Raw genomic sequence first — 21,629 nt, forward strand, 5'->3', positions numbered from 1 at the left:
AGGAAGTTACCTTGGTTAGTTTTTATGATCTTATCATACTGCTCACAGAAGGCAGTAAAAAAATATGGACTATAGCTATAGGGTTGACCAAAAGTTACCTGACAGTAAATCAAAACCCATTTAATTCCAAGATTTATTTATGTTTAGCAGCTGAATGCGTTTAATAAAAGCATCTAAATATGAAACATCATGAAAATTACCCGAACTGAAGTATTTGAGCGGCACATTTTTCCATTCGAGTCAATACAGAATTACGGATAAGTACTTATGGAATTTTGATTTACTGTCGGGTAACATTTGACTAACCTTTTACACAGACATATACATATACACTAACATGCATATGTACCTATCTATACACACACACACACGACGAGCTTCTTTTCAGTTTCCGCCTACCAAATCCATTTACAAGGCTTTGGTCGGCCCGAGAAGACACTTGCCAAACGTGTCGCGCAGTGGGACTGAACCTGGAAGCAATTGGTTGACCCGATGTGCAAGTAGGAAACGCGTATGCAGGGTGCCATGCAGGGGGTATTGAACTCGAAACCATATGACTGCAAAGCGAGTTTCGAATGAAGCAACTACGTTTGCTTCGTTATTGTTAAAATACTCACTTAGGAGCAAGCAAGGGTCAATTAAATCCATTTGACTTTTCCCTTTAAAAACTTTTACCTTGTAACACTATGAAATAATCAATCGATAAAGTTGTGAGAGTGACGGACAAATTGTTTTGCAGTGTTTGTTCCGGCTCTTCAAATTCTGCCGCTGTTGATTTTGTCTTTTATCTTTCCCGGGTAGATAAAATAAAGTACCACTCCAATACTAGTGTTGATATAAATCGACATTTCTCAGATTTGAAGCCCAAGGCCATCAATGCAGAAGAAAAGTACACTGTTATCTTTGCTGTCCTTCACAGAGTCGTGTCATGATGGTTTCTAATGACTCAGAGTACACGCATTCAAACCCTAAATTTTCTGATGATTCCAAGGTGAATGGAATGGTGAACCCCTCAAAGTACACCTATCAGACAGTCTTTCAAACGTGCGATTTGCAACCGCGTAGTTTTTGAGTTTAGTGTCACTGCGCGGCTCCTTGGGCGGGTGTCTTCTGCTATGAACCCGAACTGATCAAAACCTAGTGAGTGAATTTGGAGGACTGAAATGTGTGAAAGCCCTTCATATATGTGTTCGTACGTTTATGTGCGTGTGCGTGTGTGTGTATCTGAACTCAGAACGTGAAGACAGACGAGATATCTATTTCTTTGCTACCCACAAGGGGCTAAACATAGAGGGGACAAACAAGGACAGACAAACGGATTAAGTCGATTATATCGACCCCAGTGCGTAACTGGAACTTAATTTATCAACCCCGAAAGGATGTAAGGCAAAGTCGACCTCGGCGGAATTTGAACTCAGAACGTAACAGCAGACGAAATACGGCTACGCATTTCACCCGGCGTGCTAACGTTTCTGCCAGCTCATCGCCTTGTTGTTGTTGTTGATGTTGATGATGATGAATAAATGAATAAGATAAAATAAAGTAAACGGGGGGGCATGGGGTTGGAACGCCTTTGATGATAGGTCTTATTGAAGAGAGTAGACGTGTGGCTATACAGCAGCTACAAGTAAACTGAGCAAGGTCTGTAAATACAGTTTCTATAACTCAATATAGTAATTTACATCGCTAACACCTTAATAACTTTAATCTCATTTTGTTTCCTATATAGCTCTCCCCATAAACATAAGGCCTTTGGAACAACAGAGAAGCGTCTAACCTGCTCGCACGGTTTACTAGAATTTTATAGGACTCAAGTCCCTATAGTATCAAACGCTAATGCCTTACAAAAATTTTAGCGGTACATTGTGTAACAGTCCTATGGTCGCTGTTTGAATGCTTTTCATTAATAAATAGGTCTTCAGGATCACGACTGAGTCGATAATGAACAATAAGCTAAAACCATTTTAAGGTTCTACCTCAATGCATTTATATGAACGTCTTTCCCACATACACCAGAGGAAGAAAGAGATTGTCGAGGAGGGAAGAGCATGCATGCGTGAGTTTCTGCTATGTCTTTTGTGTTAGTGAAGATTAAGATGTATTAGCCTTTTTTTAAAAATTTATACACAAATACCACCAAGTATAATTGCGACTGTTAATATCTATTGAGGTGTGACAAAACGTACTTTCACATATTACTATATATATATATTATATATGTAAAAGTAAGACCCAAGGATCGAGGTGTAGGAAGTTAGTAAGCTTCAAGCAGTCTGTAGAAGGTATAAAAAAAAAATAGATTTCAGGAACACTAGAGGTTTATTGTCGTAGAAGGTTAATTCTTTTATTCTTTTGTTTGTTTCAGTCATTTCCCTGCGGCCATGCTGGAGCACCGCCTTTAGTCGAGCAAATCGACATCAGGACTTATTCTATGTAAGCCTAGTACTTGTTCTATCGGTCTCTTTTTGCCGAACCGTTAAGTTACGGGGACGTAAACACACCACCATTGGCTGTCAAGCGATGGTGAGAGGAGACAAATACAGAAACACAAACCCACACAGACATATATATATATATATATATATATATATATATAATATATATATATATATATACGCGACGGGCTTTTACAGTTTCCATCTACCGAATCCACTCACAAGGCTTTGGTCGACCCGAGGCTATAGTAGAAGACACTCGCCCAAGGTGCCACGCAGTGGGACAGTTCATGGTTGGCAACAAGGGTTGGGGTTGACCTATAGTTTATTTTTATATTTAGGAAAGATAGATAGATAGATAGATAGAGGGAGGAAGCACTCCGTCGGTTACGACGATGAGGGTTCCGGTTGATCCGAATCAACGGAACAGCCTGCCCGTGAAATTAACGTGTAAGTGGCTGAGCACTCCACAGACACGTGCACCCTTAACGTTGTTCTCGGGGATATTCAGCGTGACACAGAGAGTGACAAGGCCGGCCCCTTGAAATACAGGTACAACAGAAACAGGAAGTAAGAGTGAGAGAAAGTTGTGGTGAAAGAGTACAGCAAGGATCACCACCATCCCCTGCCGGAGCCTCGTGGAGCTTTAGGTGTTTTCGCTCAATAAACACTCACAACGCCCGGTCTGGGAATCGAAACTGCGATCCTACGACCGCGAGTCCGCTGCCCTAACCACTGGGCCATTGCGCCTCCACATCGCTATGTTAAATATCATACAACAAAAGAGCTTGATTTACTAAACCAATCTCTGCCTGTAGAGGCTGACCAGCTCCACTTAAGGAGGGGAAACAATCACAAGGTTCAACAAGTCTCCAAAACTGATTCTTGATATCATCAATTCGTATTTTTAAAATGTTACGTAGATACAGCCATCACCTAAGCAGAGTGAATATTTTATAGATTTTCGATAATGAGATTGTAAGTTATATTTTGCGAGTGACTAACAATTATTATTGTGATTGTAAATTATTTAAAGTGAAAGTGAGAATAAAGATTACGCTTAACATAAAGACTTTTTTTTTCTCTTTTGTTTGTCTTTTACCCGTTTAGAACACGCATTCACGTAACCCTTTCTTGCCGTTTGAAAGGTTAAGGGAAAGGACAGGTTTTTCTCGGAGTCAAGAAGACAGTCATGGACACGGGTTTCGGACTCAATAGCCTTCATCAGTGCAACAGCTGCCCGACAATGTGTGTGTGTGTGTGTGCATTTGTTGTACTACCTATTTCTTTACTACCCACAAGGGGCTAAACACAGAGGGGACAGACAAACAGATTAAGTCGATTATATCGACCCCGGTGCGTAACTGGTACTTATTTAATCGAACCCGGAAGGATGAAAGGCAAAGTTGACCTCGGCGGAATTTGAACTCAGAACGTAACGGCAGACGAAATACGGCTACGCATTTCGCCCGGCGTGCTAACGTTTCTGCCAGCTCGCCGCCTCGTGCATTTGTTGTACTACCACCACATGAAAACCGGTATTGGTTTATTTGCGCCCCCGTAATCAAGCAATTAAGCAGTTGGATAGAAAAGACAAGGAGAACAAGTACCAGGCTAAGCTCTTCAAGCCTGTTCCCCATCAAGGCCGTAAGCCAATGACTGAAGCAAGTAAAAGATGAAAAAAAAACAATATATATTTCTCGAATGTGACTTTCTTTTTGTAAGACGGTCAGGTGTAAATTGAAGATTTAAGTACTATTTCCTCCAACAGATGCATCGAATATGTAATAGTCGATTCCGCGTTCTATGCAAAATGGGTATGTGAAGTGTATACATAGACAGGAAAAGTTACCCTACATCAAAAGCAAGCTTGGTCTAGACAAGAATAATTATTTATAAACGGAAACAAGCTTCCTTGATTCAAATTTTCCATAAAAACATTCCATTAACTTTTATTTTATTTTTAACATTCTTTTATGTTTCTCCCCCAATTCGTTTGTGTTCTTTTCTTTGACTATATAGGCGTTTTATATTAAGAGCCAAGTGGCATACATGTATAGACATAGATTCTCTATCTATCTATCTATCTATATATATAATATATATATATATATATATATATATATATAGATATATATATATATATATATATATATATATGTGTGTGTGTGGTGTGTGTGTGTGTGTGTATGTATAAATATGTGTATATATATATATATATATATATATATATATATATATAAATATGTGTGTATATATATATATATATGTATGTATATATATACATATATGTATATATACATATACACCATATATATCATATATATACACACACATACATATACACATATATTCACACACTCTCTCTCTCTCTCACACACACACATATATATATGTATTCACACACACACACACACATATATATATATATATATACATATGTACACACGTTCTATTATTCTTTTATTTGTTTCAGTCGTGTGACTGTGACCATGCTGGAGCAGTGCCCTTAGTCGAGCAAATCGACCCCAGGACTTATTCTTTGTAAGCCTAGTACTTATTCTATCGGCCTCTTTTGCCGAATCACTACGTAACGGGGATGTAAACAGGCCACTGTCGGTGTCAAACGCAGACACACAAACACACACACACACATATATGTATATATATATATATACAGGGTTATATATACACACACACTCAAACAGAAAAAAGGTATCCTTGTCGGATGTATCAGATACAATGAGCTTTCTTTCCAAGGTAGTCGCTTGGCAGAATTATAAGAGCGTCAGGCAAAATATCTTGTGATTTTGTTTATCCAGCTTCTTGCTAAGATTGAATCTTTCACCCTTGCGGGGTTAATAAAGTACTTGTCAATAACTTAGGTCGATTTATCGACCAAAATCCTCCTAAGAGATATGGATCCACGTGCGCATGTTAGAAAGTGTTATTTCTGCTTTCTGACGAGGTAAGTATTGTGGGCTGATAAAAAAATTTAAAAAAACTTAATTCTGGGAAGTACAAGATCTGTAAATGAAATGTTTCGTCAATATTTCAATTCAAATACCTTTATCTTTTTTTTTCTGCTTTCAGTCATATACATATATACATATACAAGTGGGCTGAAAGGAATAGCATGCAGTTCAATGCTGAAAAATTTCAAGCTTTATGCTATCAGCACGCGAAACTAAATGCAATACCCATTAAATACACTGGAGCTGGAGAGATTGCAATCCCAGAGGCACAGTCAGTGCGAGACCTGGGCATTTACATGAGTAATGATGCATCCTTCCATGTGCATGTTGCTAAATTGGCAATGAAATAAGGGCAGCTGACCGGATGGATTCTTAGAACATTTAGAACAAGAGATCAGGAAATCATGATGGTCCTCAGGAGGATACTTCTCCTAAGCCACTTTGACTATTGCTCCGAGCTATGGTCACCAACCAGTGTCAAATTAATCTCAGAACTTGAGGTCATTCAACGAAGCTACATGAAGAAGATAACCTCTATGCAACATATAAGCTACTGGGAAAAACTCAAGCTCATATTCCAGGTGCATAGTATCTTTGTATTACCTGTGAGACTTCTGTATCATCTGCATAACTTGTGATCTTGGATCTGTGTGGCTGAGGGCATGTCTGAGAGGGCCATTATGAACAGCAGTGGTCCCAAAACAGTGCCTTGTGGAACACCGCTCACTATTTGCATGTCATTGGAGGTGGCCCCATTGGCTACTACAACCTGATTTCTATCCTTCAGAAAGTCATGAAGCCATTCTCCCAATTTTCTGACTATGCCGAGATCACGCAGTTTGTGACATACCATTTCATGATCGACTTTACCGAGATATATCACTTCCACATTTGAGTAGTTGAACAGCTGTTTCAGCACCCAGTCATAGTGTTCTGAAGGCTGAGTCAGGCAGCTTCTTCCTGGTTGGAAACCATACTGGGTGTCAGTTTTCTTCTGGCTATTCGTTCCATGACCTTGCCGATGTGCAAGGTCAGAGAGATAGGTCTGTAGTTTTTGGCCTCTGCTCTGCTACCTTTGTTATATATGGGGCATATTATACCTACCTTCAGTTCTCTTGGAAGTTTGCCAGTTGCAAGGAAGCTCTGAAAGAGGGACTGCAGTGGTCTTGTTATGACTTTGCTTTTAGAAGGATTTCTGGGAATCCATCAGGGCCAGTAGCTGAGTTTGGGTTCATTTCATCTATAGCCCTTTATATTGATGTAATCGACCATCACTGTTTCTGTTTTTCTATCTGCAGTGGTAAAAAAAACTCAATTGGATTGGTGACTTGCAGGTGTCCTAGGGGTGAAGTGAAAATACTTTTGAATTGCTCATTTAGTATTTCACTTATCCTCATTGGGTTTCCTGTGAGTGAACCATCTTTTTCGAGTAGAGGCCATATCCTGCAGTGCACAGAAGCTTTTTCTTTGGCAAACTTGTAGGAAGTTCTGGGGTTAGATTTTATATTGTCTATAGCCTAGGCTTCTTTGTCAGCTCGTTCTTTCCCATGGGAGAGTTGCAGATTTTTTTCAATTTCCAGAAGTTGTACTTTCAAGCAGGACATTTCATTGCTTTCAATTTGTTTGTTTAGGTGATTTGAAGTTTTTGTACGCCGTCTCATAAGAATTTTCCTCTCCCTGGGGATTTTCTTTTTGTGTACAGTGGCCTTTGTCCCCGGGACACACTTGTAGCATATGGCTTGCATTACAGACATGAATTGTTGAAGCATATATATATATATATATATATATATAATATATATATACATGTATATATACATATCTATATACACATAAATACATACACATATACATATATATACACATATATACATACATATATATATATATATACACACATATATGCACACATTATATATATATATATATATATATATATATATACATATATACATATATATACACCACATATATATATATACACACACACATATATACATATATATATATACACACATATATACATATATATATACACACACATATATACATATATATATATACACAGATATATACATATATATATACACACGTACACATATATGTGTATATATATGTATATACACACATATATACATACATATATACACATATATATACATATATATACACACATATACATGTGTATACCTATGCATATATGTATGTGTGCACATATATATATGTATATACATATGCATATATATACATATATATGTGTATATATTTATATATATGTATATATATATATGCATATATATGTATGTATATATATATAGGGATATATATATGTATATATACTTATTATTTTTATGTATGTATAAATGTATATATATATATGCATATACATATATACACATATACACACACACACATACATATATATGTGCCCATTATGACCGGCTGTGTATAATAGCACTCGATAATCCGATCGTTATAGATATACAATGATAGGCATATGAATGCATATTTGTTATCTCTCTCCCTCTCTCTATAAATATATATATATATATATATATATATATATATATATATATATATATATATTCCGTCTCTCTACATATATATCTCTACATATTTGTATATAAATATATATATGTGTTGTGGTATATATATATATATATATATATATATATATACAGAGAGAGAGAGAGAGTGTCCGTAAAGTCAATGTGGGAATCTCAAAACTATTTATTGATGTATCTTGCAACAAATATGCAGTGTTGTAAGTTGCATCAATAAATACTTTTGAAATGTCACCATGACTTAACGGACACACTGCATGTATGCGTGCAATTATTCAGTTTTCTTTCAAAATGTCTCGCCAGCCGAGAAAGAGCCAGTTTCTAACCTAGATCTAAGGCTCCTTCATTGTAATTTCAACATCAACAACAGGGTATGTATGTATGTGTTAAAGCATACATTAGGAGTACAATGCTCGTTCCCATGAGTTTGTATTTTTCTTAAGTAACATAACAATATTCAGAATAACGACATCTTAAATTTGCTTGAATGATATTAAAAAATAGATAAATGCGCCCTTTTAAAGCCTAGCCAGGCTCATGGGCCCTGTTTCCCGGTTTCAATGGCGTATGTGTTCCCCAGCTGGACGGGTCACCAGTCCATCGCAGCGTTACTCATTTTTGCCAGCTGAGTGGACTGGAGCAACGTGAAATGAAGAGTTTTGCTCAAGAACACAACGCGTTGCCCGGTCCCGGAATCGAAACAACAATCTTACGATCATGATGCTGACACCCTAACCGCTAAGCCACGCGCCTCCACTTGAATAATATTACAACTAATGAAACATCTGAGAAGACCACAGATCACACCATCTATGTTGAAAATACTCAATTCACTGGCCTATACACACACACACACGCACACACACACGCACACGCACACGCACACACACACACACAGTTGTATCTGTAACAGAGAATCTGGAAGCAAGTGAAGCTATAAGTAAAAGCAGGTGAACGCTAGGGTGTAAAAACATTTTAGACAGAAAATATAGATGGCAGCCTCTGAATCAAGAACCCTCATCGTCTGCAATCATCATGTCAAACACAAACACACTACATATCTACATGCGCGCGCATTTTACCAGCCATCTACAACATACCTCTAAATTAACCATTACATTCTTTGTTACACTTTACAAAGTCTAGTGAAGTTGCCATGGTAACAAAATTTATTTACTCCATCCAATAAACAAACCGTCTCTGGCTATAATATAAGACTGGTAGTAGCAAAGACTACTGCAATATGCTGCGCATTGTATCAAATTTACTTAGCGCACTAGGAATATTGGATCACTGACTGTCTGAGACATGTTTTTTTTTCTGATTTAACTGAAATTGTAAGAACTCGTTAAAGACGTACAAGGGGTGCTGAAAAGTCCCTAGCTTTAAGGGAATTGCAGAGGGCCTGGTTGGTGGCCCAACCTTCGAAGTTCTTTTACGGGGTTTAGAAAAACTTAAGTATTGCTTAGAGGGGAATATGTTGGATAAAATCATAATTAATTGATCCTCCTGTATTTTCTTTTCCTCAAAGCCAGGAACTTTTTATAAAGATAAGTTGGCAGAATCATTAGCACGTTGAGCAATATGCTTAGCGGCATTCCTTCTGTCTTTATGTTCTGAGTTCAACTTCCTCCGAATCGACTTTGTCTTTCATCCCTTTGACACCACTGGGGTCGACGTAATCGATGAACCATTCCCCTCCCAAATCTCAGGCCTTGTACCTATAGTAGAAAGGTTATTATAAGTGAAGTTACATGGCGAAGTGATTCAGGTGTTGGGCCCACGATCATGAGGTTGTGGGTTCGAATACTGAACCGGATGCTACGTTGTGTCATTGAGTAAGACGTATTTCTCGTTGTTCCAGTCTTCTCTCCTGAAATTAAGTCTCATCTCCGAGTGCTAATGCAGCCATCTCTTTCATCCTCGATTTTCCACGGGGTCAAGAGTAGGAGGGCGGAAACGGGTATCTATGTCTGCTACTAACAACATAAGCACCGGAATCAAGTGACCGTTATGGCTTGGTTGATGTTGTTATAAAGCAACAGGTCAGTTCTGATTACGCAGAGTTGATCCAAGATCAAAGACGTTCAAATTATGTCCATTCATCCGTTGCTCTCATTGCAAAAGCATGCCAATAACTACATTATTCAATGTGTATCAGCTCCGCTTAAAATGGTTAAGTGAGCGGATCGAAGAAAAGAAAAATTAAGCCATAAAAATGTATAGCTTAATCAGAGGGCATCCAGAGTTGGTGGTACATAGAACAGAAAGAAACCACAGCTCATAGGTTGCTCTAGTAGGAAATAGTGCATGAACATCCAGAGTTGTCTTTCTTATATGCCTGCAACAGAGTTGACTGGTGTGTACTGCATTGGCAACAACTGGTCTTCCATAAAAGGGCAAAAATCGAAAAAAAAACAAAAAACTAGCCCATTCCTCATGCATGTTCAATGGAAAACTTCCCAAGTTCAGATACATGACATATGTGACCGAACAGAGCCTTACAATAGTCATGGTTAAACTTCGACCTTCAAGACTTTTTGAATGGCACTGCCTAACAAAAAATTACGTTGAAATTTCTTTTTTCTTTTTTTTTGCCGTGTTGACCGCCTAATGACGAGTCATGTCTCATGCGACCTGCTTCTTGAGAAGAGTTGTTCATGCCTGTCTTAGAATAAATTAATATCAGTTAAACGATAATGGAAAATTTCTAAATACAATAAGATTCTACTTTGACAGAAAAATTAAAAAACTACAGCCATGTGGCGTACAGACTTGATTGGTTCGTGATCATTGACTTAAACGAAAGTGATGTCCATAATATTATGCTTCATTGGGCTCCATCGATCGAGCCTGATCACCAAGCATTTGCTCATACCTATATCTATATATATAAAACTGTAGTTGTGTGAGTGTCTATCCCCTTCGATTTAGATTCCTAACTACTCCCACATTTTGCGGTGCAGTTTAATCAAATTCGGGTATCTTATAGTCGTGATTCATATCGAGCCCGTCTGAGTATTAGCGCGCGTCTACGATGAGTCTACGATTTTAAAAATAATTTAACATCATTTTTTATTCCATTTTAATGCATAATTTTTCGTGTGTCGATGGCGGCGGAGTTGGCGTCCACGCTCAAACACCTGCACCTGTGTTTGCTTCTCCCCCTCTTCCCTCCCTCGCGAAGCTGTGGGGAGGGAGTGTAAGGAAATCAACGTCGTAAAGCGTTGTCAAGGAGATCAGCGTTCTTTTAGAACAACGACTTCATGGCTTGAAGACACCAAAACAGAAATGGCTAAGAAAGCCCGAATTGGCATCTATAAGGGAAGTAACTCTCTAAAAATGCTTATATAGTTATTTCCCTTACAAACCCGAGCAACGCCGGGCGATACTGCTAGTTAACTATATTATTCAATGTGTATCAGCTCCGCTTAAGATGGCTAAGTGAGCGGATCATACCTCACATTGACTTTGCTATGCTCATACTTCACATTGACGTTGTCAATTTCAATGCAAGATCTTCCAGCAATATGATGCGTTTTTCACATTTTCTAACAGTGAAAACAATTTCATAAAAATTGAAAGTTTAATACTGTATACTCGTACAGCTAATATTTTAATTGCCAGCATCAGTACTCGGTACGCATTTAAGATAAGGTACGGTAAGGTAAGGTATTAAGGTATTTTTAAATGAGGAGGGGGGGTCGATGCAGAAGGAGAAGTGGTTAAAGTGGGTCGATACGGAAGAAGTGGCTAAAGGGGGTCACTGTAAAGGAGGAAGTTTGGCGACCCCTGGCCTAATCAATCAAGAATAACGAACAAGTAAAAGTAATTATTTGCATCTGGTAAGTGTTCATAGTAAACGCTCTACGAACACTGTCCTGGGATTCTGAATTTTTAATACGGTGTGTGTGCGTGCGTGTGTGTGTGTGTGTGTACGTGTGTGTGTGTGTGTGTGTGTGTACGTGTGTGTGTGTGTGTGTGGTGTGTGTGTGCGTGCGCCAAATGCCTCAGGTAACACATGCATTTTATGGCGGTTGTATTGCAGTTTTAGCGCCCGACGGCCTTGCCAAGCACAGCTTGTATTATCACACATGGAATTTGCAGAAGGTGCACACACATACACACAATGCTGACGTATGCATACAATATATATATGTATATAATATATAATATATATATTATATATAATATATATAGATAGAGCGAGGAGAGAGATCGAGAGAGAGAGAGAGAGAGAGATGCATACATTTTACATGCATATACACATACAAGCGCACATATACAGACAGGTACATCATCATCATCATCATCGTTTAGCGTCCGTTTTCCATGCTAGCATGGGTTGGACGGTTCTACTGGGGTCTGTGAAGCCAGAAGGCTTCATCAGGCCCAGTCAAATCTGGCAGTGTTTCTACGGCTGGATGCCCTTCCTAACGCCAACCACTCCGTGAGTGTAGTGGGTGCTTTTTACGTGCCACCCGCACTGGTGCCAGACAGAGCTGGCAAACGGCCACGAACGGATGGTGCTTTTTATGTGCCACCGGCACGAGGGCCAGGCGAGGCTGGCAACGGACACGAACGGATGGTGCTTTTTACATGCCACCGGCACGAGGCCAGTCGGGGCGGCGCTGGCAACGCTGATTTGCGGGAATTAGGCAGAGGCCACAGAATAAAGAACAACAACAAAATGTGTCAAACATATGTTCTTATATTCATTTATATATATATATATTTACATGTACCTATGTATGTATATATGTATGCGTTTGTGTGCGTGTATATATATATATATATATATATGTACATATATATATATGTGTGTGTGTGTGTGTGTGTGTGTGCTTGTGTAGGTGTGTATTGAAGCCTACACCTACACATGACATAAATACCTTTAATCTCCACCTGCCGACACAATTCGTCATTGTGTAGTATTGAAACAAAATAAAATAAAATGAAAAAGAAAGAAAAAGAAAATGCCGAACCCCCACCACCACCCCCGCCAGTAGCGTCACGTATCACATGACGCACAATGCTACAAACTTCCTATCGTTATTTTACATTCTTTTAAAGATGACGACCGGATTAAGAGTCACTTGGATATCAACGTAAAAATCATAGTGTGGCTGTGGATCTACCCCCACACACACACGTAAAGATATGTGTGTGTGTGTGTACAGCAAACACACACACACATGCACGTACGCTTGTGTATCCACACACACACACCCACACATACCTGCATAAATAATTGTAATTGTAGTCCCACTGCGTGGCACCTTGGGCAGGTGTCTTCTACTATAGCCTCGGGCCGACCAAATGCCTTGTGAGTGGATTTGGTAGACGGAAACTGAAAGAAGCCCGGCGTATATATGTATGTGTATATATATATATATATATATATATATATATATATATATATATACACATATATATATATCTATGTGTGTGTGTGTGTGTGTGTGTGTGTGCGTTTATGTTTGTGTGTCTGTGTTTGTCCCCCCAACATCGCTTGACAACCGATGCTGGTGTGTTTGCGTCCCCGTAACTTAGCGGTTCGGCAAAAGAGACCGATAGAATAAGTACTAGGCTTACAAAGAATAAGTCCTGGGGGGGGGGGCGATTTGCTTGACTAAAGGCGGTGCTCCAGCATGGCCACAGTCACATGACTGAAACAAGTAAAAGAGTATACATAAATACATGCAAATAGATAGATAGATAGATAGATAGATAGATAGATAGATAGATATTTTACTTGTTTAAGGTATCCTTTCGGGGTCGAAAAAATAAGTGTGAGGAGAGCATTATGAACGAGGTAATTGACTTGTCCCTTTCCCCAAGTTTTCAGACTTTGTCCCTACAGTAAAAAGAAAAAAAAAAAAAAAAGAAAAAAAAAAAATTAATCGGGGAGGTCAGAATTGGGTCTCCATGCTCGTGAGGCGGTCCCTCGGCATGTCCGCAGTCACGTGACTTAAACAAATAAAAATAATAAAATATAATTATATAACAAGAAATTGTTGTCCAAAGCCTTGTGGGTGGATTTGGTAGGCGGAAACTGAAAGAAGCCAGTCGTGTCGGGGGTGGGGGCTTCTTGGATGCACGCACGCACGCGCATACGAATCCTCCTCCCAAGCTTGACAACTGGTGTTGGCGCATTTACGCACCTGCCCCGACCGTAACTTAGCGGTTCAACAAAAAGAGGCCAATAGAATAACTATCAGGCTTCGCGAAAAAAAAAAAAATAGTACTGGGGTGAGTTCGTTCGACTAAAATTGTTCAAGGTGGTACCACAGTCTAAGGTGGTACCACAGTCTAAAATTGTTCAAGGTGGTACCACAGTCTAAGGTGGTACCACAGTCTAAAATTGTTCAAGGTGGTACCACAGTCTAAGGTGGTACCACAGTCTAAAATTGTTCAAGGTGGTACCACAGTCTAAAATTGTTCAAGGTGGTACCACAGACTGAAACAAGTAAAATGAGGCGTGGCTGTGTGGTTAAGAAGCTTGCTTCCCAACCTCACTGTTCCAAGTTCAGTCCCACTGCGTGGCATTTTGGACAAGTGTCTGCTACTGTAGCCTAGGGCCGACCAAAGCCTCGTGAGTGGATTTGGTAGACGGAAACTGAAAGAAGCCCGTCGTATATACACATGTATATATTTAAGTGTGTGTTTTGTGTGTATATGTGTGTGTGTGTTTGTCCTCCGCCCACCATCGCTTGACAACCGATGGTGTGTTTACATCCCCGTAACTTAGCTGTTCGGCGAAAGTGAACGACAGAATAAATACGAGGCTTAGAAAGATTAAGTCCTGGGGTTGATTTCTTCGACTAAAAAAAATCCGGCGAAGTTTCGCATGTCGTAGCACAGATTTCCGTCGATTTCCGTAAAAAACTTTTATTTTTTTACATAAGTAATGAGAGCGAAAGAGACTAAGAGGAAGCGATTTTATGACGAGAAGGTTTTCTTGAAACACACACATACTAGATACATACACCACACACATACATGCAGACATACATATACCACATACACCGAGTAAAAAAGTTATCTATCTCTCTCTTTCTCTTCGCACACACTAACAGAAGCACTTCACTACACACATACTGTCTGTCTCCCACACCCCATCAAACACCACACAGGCCGACTTCAAAGAGAAACCTTCTCGTCATAAAATCCTCTTCCTCTTAGTCTCTTTCGCTCCATTACTTATGTAAAAAAAATAAAAGTTTTTTACGGAAATCGACGGAAATCTGTGCTACTACAACCGAAACTATGCCAAAAATCCCTTAGGGGCGGTCCTCCAGTATGGCCGCAGTCAAATTACTGAGGCAAAAGAATAAAATAGATACATACATCACACATAAAAAACACACAAAGTGAAAAGCTAAACAATAAAGGAAGAAGAAGAGAGCGATAAAAGAAAAGGAAGAATGAGAAAGGAGGAAGAGAAAGAGGAAAAATATAGTAAGCTAGAGAGGGGAACGTAAAGAGAAAGAGGGAAAATATAGTAAGCTAGAGAGGGGAACGTAAAGAGAAAGAGGAAAATATAGTAAGCTAGAGAGGGGAAAAGTAGAGAGAAATAGTAACTATATAGTAAGTCTAGAGAGGGAAACGTAAAAGAGAAAGAGAAAAATATAGTAAGCTAGAGAGGGGAACGTAAAGAGAAAGAGGAAAAATATAGTAAGCTAGAGAGGGGAACGTAAAGAGAAAGTGTGTATGTATATTGCTACAGTGGTGGCGGAAGAGGGAAGGGAAAATGGAAAGAGACAGAGCGATATTAAAAGCAATGTTTTCATATTTACTGAGCCTCCTTCCTGTCATCCTCAGTCGAACAGCCAGCCACACCCCATGAAACCCCCCATCACCGCTAACATGAGAAACACTGCTGCTGCATCTTATTTGCTCATAATGCATTCCAATTGGGTATTTTTTCTCTACCTTACTTCTTTACCCATATCCAAAACCACACCCACTGCTTTTGTTCAATAAGAATTACAAAACAAACCTGAATGAATCCAGCTTCTAAAGCGAACCCTTCCAGACTATCACCACCACCACCACCACATACGCACGCACGCACGCACGCACTACATGCAGACATCCGCGTAAACATACCTTCGGGTGGTTTATTATATAAACATACACATTCAGACAGACAACAGACTTTTGTGAAATAATTCTATTCGATGTGGATAAAAGTCTTTTCATCTAAGATGAACCTAAGTCTTGTAAGGCGAAATTTAAGACAGGAATTTTTTTTGTGTAAACTATATATCGGTGTTTCAGCAATGAAATACTAGGGGTACGCAAATCATATTTCGGATATGTAAATGAAGAAAGCAAATGACAAAACCCACTTTTATTAATAAATCTTTCCTAATTACGAGAGATTGTTATTAAAACCGTATACTCTCTTTACTCTCTTTTACTTGTTTCAGTCATTTGACTGCGGCCATGCTGGAGCACCGCCTTTAGTCGAGAAAATCGACCCCGGGACTTATTCTTTTGTAAGCCCAGTACTTATTCTATCGGTCTCTTTTGCCAACCGCTAGTAACGGGGACGTAAACACCAGCAATCGGTTGTCAAGCAATGCTAGGGGGACAAACACAGACACACAAACATATACACAAATACATATATATATATACATATATACGACAGGCTTCTTTCAGTTTCCGTCTACCAAATCCACTCACAAGGCATTGGTCGGCCCGAGGCTATAGCAGAAGACACTTGCCCCAGGTGCCACGCAGTGGGACTGAACCTGGAACCATGTGGTTGGTAAGCAAGCTACTTACCACACAGCCACTCCTGCGCCTATATACATTTCTACTCTACTTCAGCTATACTCTTTTTACTCTTTAACTTGTTTCAGTCATTTTGACTGTGGCCATGCTGGAGCACCGCCTTTAGTCGAGCAAATCGACCCCGGGACTTATTCTTTGTAAGCCTAGTACTTATTTTATCGGCATCTTTTGCCGAACCGCTAAGTCAAGCGTTGTTGGGGAGACAAAAACAGACACACAAACGTATACACACACTCTCCCAAACGTACGTACACACACACACACACACTATATATATATATATATATATATATATATATTATGACGGGCTTCTTTCCGTTTCCGTCTACCAAATCCACTCACGAGGCTTTGGTGGGCCCAAGGCTATAGTAGAAGACACTTGCCCAAGGTGCCACGCAGTGAGACTGAACACTGAACTATGTGGTTCGTAAGCTAGCTACTTACCACACGACCACTCCCACGCCTACAAATAATATAATATAATACAACAAACTAAAAGTAATATGAATAGAAAGTAGAGTGAAGAGCAAATAAATAGTGCGTGTGTTTAATTGGCAAAAAAAAAATTAATATAATAAAAAGACCATCCCTAAGTATAACGATATCTGCTTTTCAATACGCGTTTTCACATCAAGAATCTAGCAAAACAAATACATAAACGTATGTTTGTGTTTGTGTGTGTGTGTGTGTGTATGTAAGCGTCCATGCATATATGCTTGTATGTATACATGTATGCATGAGTATATGTATGTATGCATACATGTATATAGATAGATAGATAGATAGATGATAGATAGACAGAAAGAAATACCTTATAGTTTTAAAATGGCATGCCCTGGCTAAAATATAAGTGACTTCTGGTGCTGCAGAAGTCGCATATATATATATATATATATATATATATTATATATATGGAGGGAGGGAGAGAGGGAGAGAGGGAGGGAGGGATAGATGAGGGAGGGAGGGAGGGAGGGGAGAGAGAGTGAGGGAGGGAGATACTGAGACGATCAGATAACATACAACAAAAATTCTTGAATTATTAAAATTATATCCGCCTTTAGAGGTTGTGTTATTTTGTATGCTATTTGATATACCTGTATTTGATATACCTGTATTTGATATACCTGTATTTGTGCTATTCAAATACAGGCCACAGGCCACTTCGAGTTATTTCTCTTTGCTCGTTTTCGTTATATGCATATCTTAATCGTCTCTTGGGATAAGGTATGATCTGGTTAAATGTACCATGCTTACGCTAATTGTTTTAGGTGACTATGCAGTTGCAAGCAGGCATAGATGCACACTTGGTCTTCCCACCCTTAGGTCAGCAAAACATCGAGAATGTGACCGTTACACCTGGAATTGTGTCGATACTTATTTACAGCTGAGTAGACTGGGCCAACCAGAAATGAAGCAGTGAGTAAGGTCTTGCTCAAAGGTCATCCAGTTTAGGAACTGAAGCCATGAACTTGCGATCGAGAACCCAGCTCCCTTAAGCCTTTCAAGTGATATTCAGAGCTACAACATGTCCTTTATTGAGACGGGAGAGAGAGAGAGAGAGAGAGAGAGAGAGAGAGAGAAGAGTGTGTGGGGGGGGGGGGGGGGGTATGAGTGATTCTTACTGTTGTTTCTTGAAGCCGAGCGACCAAGTACAGACTCCATCGTTGACAGAATAAATACAATGTATTAATAACATCTTGTAAGTGCGAGGCGAGCTGGCAGAAACGTTAGCACGCCGGGCGAAATGCTTAGCCGTATTTCGTCTGCCGTTACGTTCTGAGTTCAAATTCTGCCGAGGTCGACTTTGCCTTTCATCCTTTCGGGGTCGATAAATTAAGTACCAGTTACGCACTGGGGTCGATGTAATCGACTTAATACCTATGTCTGTCCTTGTTTGTCCCCTTTGTGTTTAGCCCCTTGTGGATAATAAAGAAATAGTCTTTAGGATGTCTGACTCCTGATCATAAGGTCACGGGTTCTTTCCCAAGACCAGGCAGCGCATTCTGCTGTTGATCAAGTACTCCATTTCACGTTGTCACCTCCTAGTCAGTTGTAAACGAATGCTTGCCCTTTGTTGATACAGCTTTCCTTCTATCCAGCTGCCATTATCATATGCCATTTAGTCAAACCGTGAAGGGTTTGAGACGGTGCCTGCCGTTGTCTACATAGGTACTCAAAACAAGCGTGGCACATGCTACCAAGCTATGGTCGCTAGCGAGTGACGTCTAGCCATGCTATCATCAGCAACATCGTAAAGAAGGGGAATGCAATATAAATAGACTTTGCGTGCGAGTTTATAATAGCTTCCGAACGTGGTTAGCCGTGTTGGAGTGCAAGTGAGTGAGTGAGTGAGTGAGTGAGTGAGTGAAAGAATGAGTGAATATTAATGTGCTGATTGCGTGATAGGGTGGAGAAAGCTGGCTTACTGCAATGTCATTTATGTTTGGGGAAATTTAGGCGTGTCATGTATACATACATGCATACCGTATCTACTGATCTTTTAAGCCCTCTCATCGTGACGCATTTCTGTTATTCTATTATTGCAAGTGTGTGTGTGTGAGTGAGAGAGAGAGAATGTATATATATATATATATATATATATATATATGTATGTATGTATGTATGTATCGTAAAATATTTGCTAACTAAATGTGGCGGTCCCTTAGAGGACGATGTTACTGTTGTTCTTAACCTCAGGAAGACACCTCCTCCAACTGGCAAACGACACACTATGTGTGTGAGTATATATATATATATATATATATATATATATATATATATATATATATATATATATACATATGTGTGTGTGTGTGAGTATATATATATATATATATATATATGTGTGTGTGTGTGTGTGTGTGTGTGTGTGTTTGCTCGTTCATTTGGTCTTTATTTGTTGTACAATAATAGTTCAGCGTCAAACAAATCGGTTACAAAAGACGTTTCCAGTCGTGACGAGTGCGACTGAGTGGACAAACGAAAGAAAGTGGTACTCAACACATTTGATGGGAGCCATACACACACGCACGCAATAATAATAATAATAATAATAATAATGATAACAGTTTGACTAAGCTCCATATGACAAAGTTTCGTTTATGCGTAGGTTGCGCCTATCATCAGATATCAAGACATCATCGTCTACGTTGTATGTGCTGTTCTCCTGAGGACTAAGAATCACGGTTTCTGGTATGTTCGGCAATCGGAGGATTCGATTGGTTACAATTACATGATTTTAAATACTTGTTGCTGTTTTGCTATTGATTTCAAGACGAAAAAAAAAACGTTGATGCGATTTTCGTCGTCAGCACACAAAACTACTCCGAAACTACCTGTTGAAATTCTTCGAGTCTTTGGAACAAATTTAACAAGATCCATCCATCCTTTCTTTTTTTAAGAGTGTAAAATGCGATTTATCTTATCTTTTATTTGTTTCAGACTTTGGTCATGCTGGGGCACCGCCTTGAAGAATTTTGGTCGAACGAATCGACCACATGACTTACGCATTTTAAAGCCTGAAACTTATTCTATCGATCTAATTTGCCGAACCGATAAGTTACGGGGACATAAACACACCAGCATCGGTTGTCGAGCGGTCGTGTTGTTGTTGTTGTGGTGGTGGAGACAGACACAAAGGCATATCCACATAGATATATACATATATACGACGGGCTTCTTTCAATTTCCGTTTACTAAATCCACTCATAAGGCTTTGGTCGCTAGTGGCTACTACAGAAGACACATACCCAAGGTCTCGCGCAGTGGGACTGAACCCGGAACCATGTATTTGGGAAGCTAGCTTCTTACCATACAGCCACGATGCCTGGTGAAGATTTGGCTGTTATTTCTAACAGACTCTATGGTTAAAATAGTCGATCAGATAGTATCATTGTAAGTACCTCTAATTTTAGAAATAGACAAAGACTTAAGTTGGCACTTAAATGATTAGCTGATAGACTCTTCACTTGTCAACTGTAGAAGGTAAAAAGAAGAACGAGAGGGGAGAGCTTACGGAAGAAAAACCAACCGAGAGATCGGCGACTCGTGTCTCCTAGGCAAGATACTTAAAAGTGTTTGAGAATATTGCAATACGTAAAGCCGGTACCGCAGGGGAATCGCTGCAGGTAGCTGAAATGAATGTTCCATTAAGTGGCAAAATACCAGATTAACTGACTGTGTGGGTGAAAAAATGCCTTTCTGCAGGTAATGGGTCTGCAGTTCGCCCTTACTCTTTATTCCTTAACTGGCTAAAATAAATAAATAAATAAATAAATAAAAAACCGCAAAAAAAGGGGGGAAAGTGAAAAAAGGATCCCAGTGGTATAAGAAATAATGTGTGTTAAGTCTGCGCTGCGGGGTGTTTAGAAGAGAAGGGCGGGAAAAAACCCTACTCACATTGTAGAGGAATTAGACTATAATATGGACATGCAGACAGACACTCACACACACACACACATACATACATACACAGAGAGAAAGCGAAAGAGAGAGAGGGAGAGAGAGATAGAGAAGGAGGGAGGGAGAGTATCAGAATGTGAAGTAACGTTACGTAACGGATAGACAGAAGCCTAAGACAAGCAGAAGACCTATTGACCCACAATTGAACTCGACAAACGAAATACCAGGTATACATTAAACTATGGAAGCACATAGAGGCAAACTATCTGTACTTCTTTTTTTCCCCCCATGACACACTGCCGTATAAAATATCACTCGTCGTTAAATACGCTAATTTAGTCTATGCTCTTCTCATTAATATCTCCTCTCTTGACTTTTCTACTTTTATCCTCAAATCTTATCCTTGTTGTTTGACCCCAAGTAAGTAACACTGATCAAATCAGACTTAT

At 39.3% G+C, this 21,629-nt stretch overlaps 1 protein-coding gene across 7 annotated transcripts in view; it reads right to left on the reverse strand.

Moving 5' to 3' along the window:
• LOC115223421 overlaps positions 1-21,629 on the reverse strand; it is a 182,021-nt gene that overhangs the window by 115,618 nt on the left and 44,774 nt on the right. For 6 of the 7 annotated variants that reach the window (XR_005003733.1, XR_005003734.1, XR_005003732.1 and 3 more), the window contains exon 2: positions 13,730-13,831. The exons of the other annotated variant lie outside the window; for it this stretch is intronic. Coding sequence is in view for 2 of the 6 variants with exons in the window: in XM_036513072.1 (XP_036368965.1) it covers positions 13,730-13,831 (102 nt within the window). In the remaining 4 variants the exon portion in view is untranslated. The remainder of the gene's footprint in view (positions 1-13,729; positions 13,832-21,629) is intronic. 7 annotated transcript variants of the gene reach the window in all.

Source organism: Octopus sinensis, linkage group LG2 (genome assembly GCF_006345805.1).
Source record: "Octopus sinensis linkage group LG2, ASM634580v1, whole genome shotgun sequence".
NCBI lineage: Eukaryota > Metazoa > Mollusca > Cephalopoda > Octopoda > Octopodidae > Octopus > Octopus sinensis.